Raw genomic sequence first — 16,233 nt, forward strand, 5'->3', positions numbered from 1 at the left:
ACAAAAAGCAGCTCCTCTTTATTGCCTTTCACACTTATTAAGGTGACTGCATTAAAAATCGATCAGTAGAGTTTTTACACTTGACCTTCTAAACTGAATTAAGGCGCTTCCAAATTCCTTGGTATGCTGGATGGAAAAAGGGACACCATTTTATAGTGCAGACCTTGAGATCAGGTTGTGATTTCGCGTTCGAACAGGGTGATAAATTAAGCTCACTGTATAATCCAGGGATATAGCTTGGTGTTATAGGATCAAAGCACTAAAGAGGACTCTAGTCTGCCTCCATTTGGTCCTATTCAGTCACTAATGACTCTCTATATTTGTCTCCATTCCGAAATGTATCGTGCATGTGTTACATAGCCAATAACTGATTAACCAAAGATTTAATAACAACAACAAACAAAAACAAAGAAATAAAGAGACATAAATGCGATACATAAATAAGTAAACAAGAAGATTTTTATGCACATGGGTCATAAAAGTGCACACAATAAACACCAGAAAAAAAGAGAACGTTTATGTCGTACTCCAACTTTGTTTTTTGTTTTTTTAAATTAAGCAAACCCAAATTTTCATGAAAATGTACAAGACGTTATATCTAAGGATATATTTTAATATTATTTTCATGGTTATGCATCCCAAATTCTGTTTTACATGTAGGCCCACAGGTTTAAGTCTCAACGTGTTTTAATGTGGCTCATGTTATTGTTACCATGCCTACACAAATGCATTAACCAAATTTTATGTTTGGGTTGCTTACCATAACCAAATGTTTTTTTTTCCACATATGATTGAGTGATACTTGTCCAAATGTGTTTACCAGGCCCCAGAAATAAAGAAGGACAATCTAATGTTTCTGGCATAATGAAGAGGTGATTTGTAAGTGTGTCATTTTTGAATAAGGAAATGTGGAAATCTTTTTTTTCCCCATAGTACTCTTTGGTGCTTCAAATTGTTGTTCTACATAAAAAGAACAATAAAAGTAATAACAAAAACAAAATAAAATAAATTCATGCCTTAAAACAATCTTTCTACTCTAGGGCGAACATACACAATCTTTATATTTCCAATCTTCCTGCTGAGAGATTCCACAATGAAATTCATGAGGAAAATGCCTTCAAGGATCACTCGGGGGCATTTTCCTCATGAATTTTATTATCTTCATTAAAGGAAGACAACAAGGCAAGAGATTCTCCTGAACCTGCACCAGTCCTACTTAAGGTAGATTGCTGCAAAAGTTTCTGTATCAAGATTGCACACGCTTATGCTTCAGCACCATGACATTGCAGTCTATGATTAATTCAAAGGTTCCATGAAAGAGAGAGAATTAAATTACAAGGTCATACAAATATTGATTTACTGATTTGTAGGCCAAAGGCAAGTTTGCTCTTTTTATGGTATTTTCTACTTTCTTTTATCACTATCAGGATGGTCACTTAAATCCATTTTGTCATTTCCTTTCTAAATGTAGCCTGATAAACCATTTTTGCAGGTACGAACCCCAGCGGACAGCAGGGTGTGATTCTGCTGGCCACAGTACTCTGACTTTAATTGCACTGAGCCCCGTAACAGTTTGAGCATATACAGTCTGCCAAAACCTTCCCACAATAGCCGTTCATCTCAGCTCCACCAGACAAGCTTAGACTGTGGCAGAGTTCAGAATCAAGTCATTTCATATTAGTAGACTCAAATCTCAAAGGTGGAGCTGCAGCTCCTGAGCTGTAACTATATTGAGAAAGTGCCACAGGCCTGATGTAGTTTGCACTGGCAGAACAGAAGCTTCGTGTGTGTGTTGTCACAAGAATTATTTTGCAGTCTTTGGGGTTTCAGCATAAGACTGTGTATTGCAACTTCAGATACTCAATCAGGTACAGAAGAGCCTCTGTTGTCACATTAATTCACCATAGAAATGATGTGTCTTGCAGGAACTGGCTCTTGGCTAACTAGGCTGCATCCCCAGTACACCATGGAAAAAAATGCACTGGGCATTAGTTGCTGGTGTAAAAGTCATTTTTTTACATTTTAGATTTAACAATTTGTTGTCAAGATATACAAACCACATTACATCCTTTATACCGATTTAAATCATTTTAGCTTTGCTTTATTTTTAATCTAATTCCTGTAATAAATATTTTGGTCTTTAACTATTATCTGAATGGCTCAGATAACAGACACAACAAAGGGAAGATAAAATGACTTAATATATTTTCTCATGTGCTCGTGTGATAATCATTTATCATCAGCGGCAAGTCGAAGCTTCCTTTTGAATACCATTTCACTTGTGTTGTTATTAACAAAGAAAAATTCTGCTGCAACTACTTCATGGAGATTCTGAACATGCCCAGAAATCTCTGACAGAGTGACTCTTAGACAGGTAGATGGTCTGATAACAGTGGGAATTCACAAACGGTGCAGTTCGTGTTTGAGAGCTCTCTGATTCTCTGAGTGGCAATTTATGAATACAACAATTTCAACAAACCCATTGAGCTCTCCTACACTCTCTTGACTGCCAAACACCTAGTAACCATTGTGCTCTAAACACTTGTTCATACTTTCTTCCCACTCAGCCAATCACCTGCATTGCTTACATGTAGTTTTGCTTTGTGGGTTTACTTGTTTTTTTGTTTTTTAATTACTAAAACCCACACACACACACACACACACACACACACACACACACACACACACACACACACACACACACACATACATACATATATACATATACATTTATTTATGTGTCTGTGTGTGTGTATTTCAGCAACTTATAGCCCATTGAATCTCATGATACTATCTATTGTGTAAGTGAGGTTTATTTTCCAAGGAGTAACTCCGATTTTTTCATATAAATGTATATTGATAGCAAGCTGTTGCTTAGTTACACACCCAAGAGTTAATAGTATAACCGCTATGTTTCTGACAATGTGCTTGGTCATCTTATGGATGCAAAGTTCAATACAAAATTCATTCTTCTCTTTCCGAGTTTTTGCTTCCTACTCACTGCTGAAATAAATACATGACCCAATATGTCAACCAGTCACTACGTGTATCTTTCTAACCAGGAGTAAATATTTAGACCTCAAACATTCACAACAACCAAAATGACCAACTCTTAAACCCAAGGTGAGCTACAGATTTGGCTTTGTAGGTTGATTAATATGACAATGGGATTATTATTCATATTGATAATCACATTGTTTGTCCAAATGTCAATTAACATCACCTTGTAACAAAAGTATAAATTATTACAGCTTTACACTAATACAGCACCTGCAAAAGCCTTAGTCATGGTAACATGTATTTTTGTGTGTAATAGTAGCTCCCATTATCACAGTTTTTCATTCTTATTTAATGGAAATGCACTGGCTGAATATTAAAGAGCTCCTTTGCTATACTGCAATCCTTTACCGACACTATAATATGACTTGGTATCACCCCTGGTTTGCATGCCCAGCCAGCTACAAGCATTAGAAATGACAAATCTGGTCAAGCAACATATACATAGAAATATTTTTTCCTATTACGACACAGAGATCTTTAAATATAGCAGGGGCGCGCTGTTCTGAGAAGCAGGCATTGCAAATTGTTTGTGACCCAGTACTTATTGTGACGATGGCTCTCCTGGTGTGTTGGAGGTGTGTGATGAATGAGATTCTCTAATACAGGGAGACATTTCGGTGGCATGCAATTTTAGATCCTCATATTGTGGCAACAAAGTGTACAAGTTAAGGTCTACTGAATATTCTCATCAGTAATTATAGTCTGCAGCCCATGTATAATAAATTCAGTGAATAATACGCCTAAGCAACATCCTCAGCACAATGCAAAACGCGGGATTGTTTTCTGCCTGGATTCTTTCACTCAGAAATGTGACTTCACCATCAGCGTTGTTAATTTAAAAACGCTAAATATCTGTTTCCCCTCATGTATCAGGTTAAACTTTGTTTCCGTTTCTTTCTCCGTCATACACACATTCTCTCCTCTTTTGTAAATTAATGCGCCGCAAAAAACCAGCAGGGTGCAGACATGAGCTTTCTGTAAAAAATAACCTCTATCAAAATAATCTCTCTGATATTGAATTTAACAGTGAACTTTATATGGAGCAAATCACACTGCAATAAGCTCTCGCATACTCTAGTGTCGAGTTTTATCTCTCCACGAGTAGTTCTATAAAGGAATAAAGATGAGCTTTTTCCCCCCACACAACTCCCTTAGATTAGGAAATCTGACGTTTCTAGCACTACTTGTGCACGGACAGAGGAAAAGTGGGTGTACACACTAGTTGTGCTGTGTGGCTCTGTAGTGCCTCAGCTCAGATGAGCTCACCCAGCCGATGCGCACATCGTAGTATCCTACCAATGTGAGAAGGCGTAAGGACGGCGAGCAGCATCCTGTAGTCAGTGGGAAGTGTGGATGCTTTGGTACAAAGGAAACCGAGTTTCTACTACGCAAAGTAAATAAAGGGACGCGTAAAGGATTGCGCGCCAAACTGCCTCATGTTGGAAAGATTTAGTGGCTTTGTAGGTTGCCTCCACCGATGGGAATCTACTCTTTTGTGGGAGACGGGACTGGACTTCGGGTTGAGCGGTTGAAGAGAAGAAGCGTACTTTAAACACTCTGGTTTTCATTGCCTTTTTTTCTTTTTCTCTTCACAAAATGCCAGGATTTCGTCCATCATACGCTGCCCAGTTCCAGTCAGGCTGCTAATTTGGAAGGACGCCAGACCTCCAGCCTCTCATATCTGCAAGTTCAGTCCAATAAATTGTGACATTGTCTGTCAGCCTTGGAATTAGAAATCGATACTCGAGAAAAGGGACGCATTGTTTTTCCTTCGGAATTTTTACGGTCTAGTTCCAGCTATCCTTATAAATATGCGGTTTGGTTGGATTAGGGTGGTTTGGTCCAGCTTCACGCTTTTTTTAGCTGGAGCAGCGTTGATAGTGACTGATTATTGCTGTTGAATTTGTCCATGCAAGACTCGGGGTGGAAACATGTCTGACCACTTCTTTGAGAGGATCATTGCTATCAGAGATGGCATTTTGGTCCAGCACTTCGGTTTTCACCTCTAAAGTGCCCCGGAAAATCTTATTCATGTTCACCCTCTCCCTGTCTGTCACCTACTTGTTCTATAGCTTGATGAGCTGCTACAACTCGCTGCAGTTCCCTCTGCAAGAGACCTATGTGTATCAGGGGAGGCTGGTGACAGAGGAGACAACTTTTGTGACATTGAGAGAGAAACTTTATTCCACTTCCCAGGGCTTTTCTGAATTCACCGAATCCGAGAGAACAACCCCGGTATCCATCGCGAAAGAACATGCCGAGGCCGAACAAAGGACAGTGGAGTGGATTAGGACTCAGCCGTCTCCAACTAAATCGGCGGCGGCGTATCATACCACTGCGCTGGAGAGGGAGCACCAGGAATTCAGCACCACGGACAGCGAACTCAGGGTGAACTGCACCTCGGATTACGGAGAGAAGAAACTTCCCCAAGCCATTATCATCGGGGTGAAGAAAGGGGGAACCAGAGCCCTGCTGGAGGCTCTCAGGGTGCACCCGGATGTCAGAGCAGTTGGAAATGAGCCACATTTCTTTGATAGGAACTACGAAAAGGGGCTTGACTGGTACAGGTGAGTTACCTTTTCAATCACGTGCAGTTGTTTGTAGAAGGTCACGCATATATATATATATATTATATATGCAGGCGTACATGCTTTATTAGTTAATTAATTTTTCCGTGTAGAAATGACATGTATGTAGATGACCGTGTATAGATGACATGTAATCCCATTCACGGAACATAATTTCAGCCATCACGGCAAAACTTTTCCACTTGTCAATCTGCACTTTCAGCTACATTAGCTTACTTACGCTAAAATTACAAAGCAGAGCCTAAAAGGAAAAACGTCGCACTGTTATTCTCTATACCGATTTTTCATAAATACACACTGGAGACAACGGCATGCTGAAAGTGTCGGAAAAATCGAATAGAGCAGCTTTAGAGAGTGGTTTCTGTACCAGTAATACACATGATTTATGACATTTGTCTAAAACATGATGCTGTCCTTTAAAAGAATCAATTTGAATTCTTCTCCTTCTCTACTACATGGGTTAAGTGAGTTCTATGACTTTTTATCAGACAAAAACGAGACGTGGTTTTACTGTTTTTATTTGAAGCTTTCCCCGGCTTTATCATAGAGTTTATAATGAAAACATATTTAATCCCATTAAAAACCCACAATAGTATTAAAAATAGCAAAGAGTTATACATTGTTCACCTGGTGTCTGCCATATACCAGTGGATGTGCTGTCACACAGGAGGTTAAAGGTTAGACAGGGGATCATCATCATATATTTTTAAGATTTTTAAGTTATTTATATCCATCTTATACAACATTTTATTTTTATTTTTACAATTTAGCTAATTTATTTTGAAAGAGCCAATTTGGGGCTCCATTTGTCTCCCTTTATCGACCAATAAAACTGAAACACACATCACTTGTGTGTTTCAGTTTCATCACGAAAAAAAAGATTAAAGAAAGCCTATCATAAATAAACAATACATCGTTGATAAATTGTAAGAAATTTTCACATTTACATTTTGACTGTGAAAATATGTAGTTACAATTCTGTACACAGTCACAACCATGCACACAAAAGCGTTACCGGTTTTTTAAAAAAAGGGTCAGATTGTATTTTTTTGTACGTATACTGCTTATTACATAAAGATATCCCACAAATATTTAAATATATGTCAATTTATATTTTGATTTTATGAGTCAAAACATAAAACCAATAAAATGAAACCATGAATTGCTGTAGCAACTGCTTTCTTTTATTGTCCTTCCATCTACTTGACTAATAGTACCATAAAAGCTTGATTTCTTGAAACACTCTTTGTTTCCACTACAACCAGTTCTCGGTTATGTGAGAATTATTTACACAACCTTTCATGTGTGGTAGTTGACATTCACTTTGACTCCAGGTTTATTTGCCAGTGAAGAACCTGTTTATCACTAATGTGTTTATAGGAGAAAAAAAAATCAATTTAGGAGTTCATTCATGGTCAGTTGGTCATGGCTCAGTTAGGCGTTGTTTTCACATAATGATGTTTGACCAGGGGAATTTTCTAATGGAGTCAATGAGCTGATGAGAATGACACTGACTCAAAGTCCCTTCTGTTCCTCTGTAGATCTAAGTCTGTTACACTGGTGTTTGGGTTGTGGAACATCTGCTTTCATCTCACTGCGTAGACATGGGAGCTCTCAGGCTGTTCATTTATCCTGTGCTAATGCAAGCTGTTTCATTATGCTTACGGTGAAAGGCTCATTAGACAGGAGGATGACATGCTCACATAAATAATAATAAATGCACTTGTGTGTTTTAGGGCCCCTGGGCTAAATAATTCCTGAAGGGGCATTTCATTTTGAACATTCACCTCAAAATGACACAAATAAACACGCAAGAAATATTTTACGTCGATGGATAGGCTTCATCGAGAAGGGTGTGATTTTGACTTGCTTCGATGGTCAAAGTGAATAGATATATGCTTTAATCATGAGTTGAGTCACCCTTTTGTCATTGATTTAAACATTAATTCAGGCAAAGTTTGTTTGTTTCTAAACACTAAATGATGTATTATATTGCCTCTCTCTTCCCTGTCGGTAATGCTCTGGCTAATGCGCACTTAATGGAAGTGAAATTATGATCACATACTAATGTTTGCAACAGTTTGACATTGCTGTAGTTGAATGAGACCAGTAATCTCACAAAATGGAATTCATAAATTTGGGCCTGTCTCACTAACACCTGCTCTGTATTTTGACAGCTATGATAGAAGATCTATAAGGAATATATCAGTCTGACGACATCCTATAAGTACATAATGAAATGCCTGGGCTTAATTTCTGACCATGTGTTTTTCTGCCGAGGGCTGGTATAAATACAAGATAACAGAGCTTTATGGTTTTCTACACATATCCTACAAATGTTGTTAAAGTGTCTTTAGAATGAATTGCGATTGTGTTTGTGTTTTTCTTGTTTTTGTTAACTACCTATGTCATATCATGGCATTGCACAGGTACATTTTACATTTACAGATGTCTATGCATTTTGATATTTTTTCATGCAATTTTGTGAAATTAAAATACATAAAAAAATGCCAGGATCAGGACACAGAATGCATGTCTCTAGTTTAGTTTGGAAATACTGGTAGCACTAGCTTTTTTGGTATATCATGCAAAAATGACAGATAAAATTCCAAGATTTTTCTCTGCGGTACATCTATGAATATAAGCTCTAGTAAACTCTTGCTACAGATGTTATCTTGTACACAGCCATTTTTTTCTGGTATTTCAACTGTTATACAATGTTTCTTTACAACCACTCTTACAGAATAGGGCATGTTGTAAAACAAGGTCATATGCATAATTACATGAGTCTGTTGGAGGCACAATCTTGCTAACCCTAAGTAAGTTTTGAGGTTTGGATGTTTAACTGTGGAGTTTTAGGACTACAGTAATGGTAATTTACTTGTTGGAGCATAATATTAACTTATGCCAAACACGTAACTCACTCTAGAGTATATTACATTCAACACAGCAGGTTAATGCACATGAAAACCATTATCTACTGACCAATAAACTCTGCTGGAAAGAAACATTATCATCCCAGGAAAATCTCTTGGACATCTGTGTTCTGATAACAGATATATATATATATTAGAATCAAATTAATCTCTGATCTTACCAAAATCGTTGCTAATACATGTGTTTACATTACACCAATTGTAATTGCTTCTAACACCCAAGCATAATAAAAACGCTCCATAAAGTCAGAGTAAGCAGGTCCAGATGTTTCACAAGGTTGGTTTAAACTTTTTAATAAACTGATCCGAAGAAAAAAAATGCCCAGTGTCAATGACTGATCGTGATTACTTTCTGGCTGCATTCCTTCCGCACAGGACAGATCATGTTGTAAATGTGTGGGGACATCTGCTTCTCCACGTCCCAAAAATAGCAGCTTCCAAGCTGAACTTCTTCATTGCAGAGTTTCCTTTGAATTCAAACTCGTAAATAATTAAAGAGCTAAGAGCAATGCAATAATGGCAACTGCTGTGCTGAACAAGTGATACATATCCGTTTTCAGGGAGCTGATCAAACACATGTGAAAGAGAAAAGATGCTTAACATATTCATCACTTTTATACATGTCACACTGTTCTGCATCAGTGCATGTAAACACCAGAGCTTATTAAAGCCATATTCTGTGAAAAGAGCTGACACAACATTTTTAATTGGAATGATTTCACTCAGAATGAAATGTAAAAAAAAAACAAGGATATAACCACAGTCAAAGGGAGTCATAGGTTCTCAGCAGGAACATATTTTGTATTTTTTTTTCCTGCTGGCTTCAAGCAGTTCATAAACAAAAGTGTAAAGCCTTGTGTATCTTGCCTTGATATTAGAATTTAGTAAGCCTTTCACCGGTTTTCGGGGTTTTTTTTAAAAGTTTTTTTAGTTAAAGGACCCTTTGTCTTGACAGAAATGGCAGGGCTAAATAAGGCCCTGCCATTTCTTACACACAATAAGAATGCATCTAGGCAATGTAGTACTTTAATTGACAGACAATAGTCAGTTGTATCCATCCTCAGTGATATATTTTGCATTTATTCATTTAGAATGAAAATAGCTTTTTTTGTAGGAAATGTAAGGAATGCACTCATATAGACAAATGTAACGGACCATCTACTTATTACAGCTACAAAGCTGTGGCCTATGGCTAAGCAGCGGAGGAACTGAATTGAATAGTTATTGATCGAGCTGCATAGACATAGTATAAAAATTGAATATAGCTACCGTGATGTCACCTGTTGATGTCTGATATCCTCTTTTTGAAGTCTTGAGATAAACACTTCTGTAATCGTGGTCAAGAAAAAGGGAGGGTCTCACAGTTGAACCATACACTTACTGGCTAATGACTTGTGATTTACATTTTGTTAGCCAATGAGCATGCCGTTTCGTAATCCTTAATCTCTGAACCATGGTTAGAGCAAATAAAACTTCCGTCCAAAATGAGTGACTGACCCTTCAAACTCCACATGAAAGTTTCTACATGGGTCTTGACAGAAAGCTAATTTCACAATGACTTCTATAGGTCCAGCTGTCTTTTTGCAGCCACAGTTATTGCCGTCAAGTGGCCGAGAAATAGAATGAATGTTTAATGCACTTCCACATTAGCTTGTATTTATTTTATACTGTCCATGGACAGCAGAGCACTGGAGACACACTGTACGCCTCAGTACTTGGCGATCCTGCTCTAAACTTTATGTCGTTTGCCATTTTGTGGCTAATTTGCATTGGTTCCTAAACACTTTCACTTTGTAATAATACCACTTACAGTTGTTGGTGGAATATCTAGGAGGGAAAATCTTCCTGGAACTGACTTGTTGCAGCAGTGGCATCTTATTACAGCCAAACTCGATTCAGTAAACATTTTAAAATGAGCCATTCTTTCACAAATGCTCATACAGGCAGACTGCATTGCTGTGTGGTTGATTTAGACACCTGTGGCACAGGGACTAAAAACACCTGAATGCTAAGATTAAGAGGTATGGCCCAAGACTTTTTTTTCCATATAGCGCATGGTTAGATTTAAAACAAAACTTGAGTTGATATTCCAAGTTGATAACCACTAGGGTTTGCTTACTCTTCATAGCTTTAGTGATGTAAGTGTTGAAGTATAGAAAATATATGTTGGTCAATCTACGTTGAAAGGGTATACATTTTTATTTAATCATTGTGTCTGATCAAACCAATAGGCTATGAATAAAAAAACACAGAAAAAACACACTACATTAACAATGTGTTACCATGAAATCATTCACTATAGTGCTATAAAAAAGTCTGTAAATTACGGTTAATTTTTTTTAAACTCTGTTTGTATGTATGGTGTACATAACCTAACCACTTAAATCTAAAATTACACATAAAAGAAAAAAACAAAATGAACTTAATGCAGTTTTCTATGCATTTTCAATCACCAATTCCAGTATTTAGATCATATGGAGAGCTAAATACCTTCTGAAATATCTATCTAGTGTCCTATAGTCTATGTTTTAGCAAAACAATATAAAATACCGTATTTATAATGTAACATATCATACTCTTAGATTGCTTAATTTGCATACAATTATACTAATTTATACTGGAGAAAAGTAACCCATTGCTAAAACCTTAGCAGCTGGAGAAACTTGAGGGATCAAAATGCAAAACTAAGCTTTTTTTTTTTTATAGAGAACTTGGAAGGAAAATGATAATGTCACACATTTTGTATATTTCAGAAGATTTTTAACTTTCTAAAATTGTAGCATAAGCATGCATTTCTTTTGCAAAAGATTTCTGACTGGATTTGAGGTTAAAGAAGTTTTTAGTTTTTTTCAAGACTATAAAAGTTTAGTTTCAAACCCACCACATGTGATATTCCGATTAGGTTTCCAAGTTTAGTGTAGGCCTGGTATAAACCTCCATAGACAGTCCCAGATTGGGGACTGGTGCCGCGTTCTTGTTTTTAGCACTCTTGGATAGTTTCTCCAGTGTGTTTTGAGCTTACTTGAACAAGCAATTTGCAATGTAGTGGCATCATTACTGCTCACAGAGGACTTTCATCAGCCAATTGGCACTTTTAATGCTGCCTCTATTTCTGAGGAAAGAGGATAAGCCATCACCACAAGGATTTAACTTATCTGTTCTCTTGAGCTTGAGTCAACTGGTGCAAACGCCCATGCTGGAAAAGGAAGTGTTAGATGCTTGGTGACCAACACAGCAACTGTTGACTCCAGCTCTGCCTGTGCTCACGCATACAGTACTTCAGTGGAAAAAAAAATATGTGCATCATAAATTGTGCTAAAGAATTTAATTGATTACCAGTCATTCATTAAGATTTGTGTCTGATGTGGGTAAACACTCAGCAGGAATTCACTTTACGCTGATTTAATGAGCACCTATTAGAGAGGTTGACTGTTTGGTATTTTCGTCACTTTTGCAAAATGTCAAACAATGGTGTTTACATTAATGTTAACTAATAGGGTTTGTGAGGAGTGAGAAGCACAGCAAGAGTCTATAAAGAAAAAAACGATGCTAAACTGCTGTCAAAAAAGCTTCAAAAATTCATGTATCAATAAACAAGGCAGAAAACTATCCATTTTTGGACTCACAAATGGTAAATGGACTAGTACTTACATAGTGCCTTTCTACTCAGTTGAGCACTCAGAGCTCTTTCTACAAAATCTGGGGTTCAATATCTTGCCCAAGGTTTTTTTGGCACGTGAACTAGAGATCAGTCCGCTGACCTTCCAATTGTTCAATGACCTCCTGTACCACCTGACCCACAGCTGTCTAATTTTTATTATGCTTCTAATTTAAAGATAGTTAAAATATTAAATTCCAAAATAGAAAAGATATATTTTTCCAAACTTTAACATCTAAGGTGCATAGAATATTAATACTAGGAGTATCTGCCTACTACACAGTGGAAAAAAAAACACAATTTTGGAACATGTCAGATTGTCCATTTCAGATTAATTCTATTTGAAAAGCATGTGTATCCAGATCAAATAATACAGCAGAGAGCACGAGGTTTCTCATCTATTGAGGCTCAGTGTAATTCTGTTCCACACTGATGAATACACTGCAAAGTCAGTAGTTAGATTACTCTTTTCACAAATCAGAATAGCTTTCTGCCTGCAGAAAAGAACATCATATGGAGCAATTATGTTGTGTATTATGTGATAAATATGTAATTAAATAATGTTAAATGTTGAAGCCAGAATGCAATTTGCAAGCAATTCCAAGATTCAAGGTAATTAAAAGTGAAATGCACACCAGTTCTGCCTGCAGACTCATATTAAATTTGTGCAGCCTATCTGTATTATGTATAAAGGTGAACATTTGATAAGAGTCTGCTGTACAGCTACATCAACAGAGTAGATTCAAGCCAAATCCTATGTGAAATTCATCAAAAATCAATATGACTCTGAAACAAAGATGCTGGGTAAATTTCAAGTAGCTCTGTCTCTGTGTGCTAGTACATGCACCTCATGAGTACATGTGCTGTGTCTACCCTCCATATGTTTGGATAACCTGTTACATATTGCGTTTTCTTTGTAACCCTGGATGTCAAATTTGTCAGAGTGACCTACTTCACAGGGTGTAGGGTTATTGCCCTACCCACTTCAAGAGTTTATCATTCATTAACAATAAAAATATATATTTAAATTTCATTCAAATTTTATCCAAATAAAGGTTGCAAATGAGAATCAAAAACAAAATGTTATTTATTCTTCTTAATTTCCCAATAAAAATATACACATTTCCTTCAGCTTTGTGCCAAATTTTTCCTCTGAACGTCTGTGCTCAGTCTGCAGTGGCTCTATGCCCCACCAGTGGGCTCTGCCTCACATTACTTTTTAAACAGCTAGAAATCCATTTCCTGAAAAGTATGAAGCTGTTCTATGAAATGTGTCCAAAAGTAAGACTCGCTGACCCATAAATAATAAAATAATGTAATACAACATAATTTAGATGTGAGGTACAGATAAACACAAATTGATTAAGTTGAATACTGCGATGTACAATAAAAGAATCCTCGTATATGCCAGTTAATGGTTTTCCTCACAGTCCCAGTCACAAAATCTTATCTTTCCTCATGTGGTGCTTTTTCCATTGTTATACCTCTCTGACCTGTCTTCCCCATGTGATGTTTTTGTGTAATGTATGTATGGTCGGAGGGTAAGATGACGCCGCCATTGCGTGCAATAGGTCGGCAGCCTTAACATGAAATTTCCCACTTGTGGGACTAATAAAGGTATCTTATCTTATCTTATCTTAAAATAACTAATCAAAATGTTGAATGTATCCTTTAGTCATATGGGAAAATATTGGAAAAATGTAATTCAAAGGTTTTCTACAGGTTTTGCATTCAACTTTGAAGATAATTGCATATAAATAAAACTTGTAAATTAAAAGAAAGTTCATGAAAATTACAAATGATGACATGAGTGGATCAACAGCTCAACACAGGTCTGCATGACTGTAATGTTTAAATATATTTAACCATATGATAAACTGGTTACCGGTGAGCCAGAACCAACATTTTTCCAAGATTTGGAAGCTGTAATATGTCTGTGTTATTAAAATGACACTTTGCAATAAAAGCTAAAGAGACATACCCATAAATCTTTGGGAGATGGCCCTACCTTACCATCTCTGTGCTAAAAAAACAAATCAGCATACCTTTCAACTCTATAATTGTCCCAGCAGATGTAAGTTTTATTCCAAGAAATTTGAAAACTATTTTTGTTCACCATCACTATGCATCACATTAAAATGTACTTGCTAAGTTCCATCCTTCTAAATCCAAGATTAATGTTGTGAAGATTCATCTTTCATTCCAAATCATAATATTTTTCTGAACTTAATGTAGCTTCTGGTGCCTAAACCTAAACAAGTGAAAGTGCAAAATGAAATTCTGTCAAACAAGGTAACTAAACGACCACCACTCCAAAATCCAAATTCACACTTTGCTGCACAGGACAGGTACTTTAGCATCCTCCATTAATTGATTAATTATTTTACTTACTATGAGGTTTAAAATGAATGGGGTTTTCAACTTTTACAAACTTCTCATAAGAAATGCACTATAATCAGTGAATCCTACACAGCTACATCCCTTTACCTCATCCAAGGTCATACAATAGAGTACGTTCAGTCCTCACCTTATCTTATCAAAGGAACATATCTATTTTTTGGACTGCACTGTGAAAAAAATCCTTTTTTTAAAAAAATATTAAACTCAGTGGAAGAAGTGTCAGTGTACAATGTCTGATTTAGCTGCTGCGGCACGTCAAAGGAACAGAGTGTAACGCAGAATAGGCATTGGTGTACCTGCAACCTTTGGTCATAAGACAGGATTCGAAACAGGAGGTGTGTAATGGAGATGTGAATCCATGGCCAAGCAAAGCAGCAGAAAGTCTAAATCCCGCATTTATCCCTTGTTTAGACCTGCTTTCCCTCTCTCAGTTGCTCCTTGGGCAGCTTAGCCCCTGACTCTTGCCACCTGACTGGGAGCCCATGACTCCACTCAGTGGGGAGATGGGAAAGAGCACGGTGGGCCAGATCCCGGAGTAGGCAGGATGCCATCCATTCCAGCTGGGCCTGTGTGCTGCTGCAATGCTTCCCTCTCCTACGCATTCCCAACATGGCATAATCTGCCTACGCCCGATAAGACAGTGCCAAGACTCACAAGGACGCACCTCTGAGTGCTCCAGTGCCAGTACTGCAGTTGTAGAATTCAACTTTTTAATTAGCAGCATACCCCTGTGCTGTAAAGACAGAGGACTGCTTCACTCAGGTCTTTCTCAGTGCCCACCCTCTTTCCACTTGATTAAACTCTCAAGGATCACAGAGCTCTGAGGTATCAGTTACCACAGGAGCAATCATGTTTATTTCTTGTTTCAGAATCTCTTCAGATCCTGCATAGCTCAGAAAATTTGCTCTTTGGATCCTAAAAACGGGAAGAGCAGCCTTTTCTTTTTTGTCTCTCTAATACACAATAATGTATAGGTCTACAACACTTGAGTTTTAATCTATGTTGTTGAATCAACAAAGCGATGAAGTCATTCTTTTTGTATTGGAAATGACTTCTTATTGCAACAGGACAATCCTTGGTAATTTATAAATATGCTGCTGAATATAAGAGTGTAAAGGTAGAGTAGCAGCAAGTAACTGCGCAATCTGAAATATGAAATAGTGTTTCACACTCTTTAATTTTAAGAAATAAGCAAACTGTTACATGCCTAAATTTCAGAAACCTGCACTGTCATGAACAAATGGATGTATTTTTCACCAAAAATTGAAAACTTGTGTTACATGGATTATTAGCATAATATATAATCTCTCTCTCTCTCTCTCTGTGTGTGTGTGTGTGTGTGTGTGTGTGTGTGTGTGTGTGTGTGTGTGTGTGTGTGTGTGTGTGTGTGAGGGGGTGGGGGGCTATATCCAGTGTTAATTGAATAAGCTCAAAGTGTTAATGCTAGCTAATTTTAATAAACGACACTGACAAATGCAAAACTAGGGTGGCACTGGGATTGTTTTAAGGTGGTACATGCCACCCCATGCCACCACGTTAGATCTGCCCCTGTTCCTGTTACCTTTGAGCTGAACAGAGCTAGAGTGAAAAT

The 16,233-nt window shown here is 37.3% G+C and overlaps 1 protein-coding gene across 1 annotated transcript in view; it reads left to right on the forward strand.

Annotated features, from left to right (window-relative positions):
- The first annotated feature begins 4,353 nt into the window (after positions 1 to 4,353).
- hs3st4 (heparan sulfate (glucosamine) 3-O-sulfotransferase 4) overlaps positions 4,354 to 16,233 on the forward strand; it is a 95,310-nt gene continuing 83,430 nt past the window's right edge. Inside the window, exon 1 of the mRNA XM_085271690.1 lies at positions 4,354 to 5,627. Within this exon, the coding sequence (XP_085127816.1) occupies positions 5,032 to 5,627 (596 nt within the window). The 5' untranslated portion in view covers positions 4,354 to 5,031. The remainder of the gene's footprint in view (positions 5,628 to 16,233) is intronic.

The sequence above is a fragment of the Mchenga conophoros genome, linkage group LG4 (assembly GCF_057382185.1).
Source record: "Mchenga conophoros isolate Kocher_MC1m ecotype Shallow Benthic linkage group LG4, M_conophoros_male_GT1.1, whole genome shotgun sequence".
In the NCBI taxonomy this organism is placed as follows: Eukaryota; Metazoa; Chordata; class Actinopteri; order Cichliformes; family Cichlidae; genus Mchenga; species Mchenga conophoros.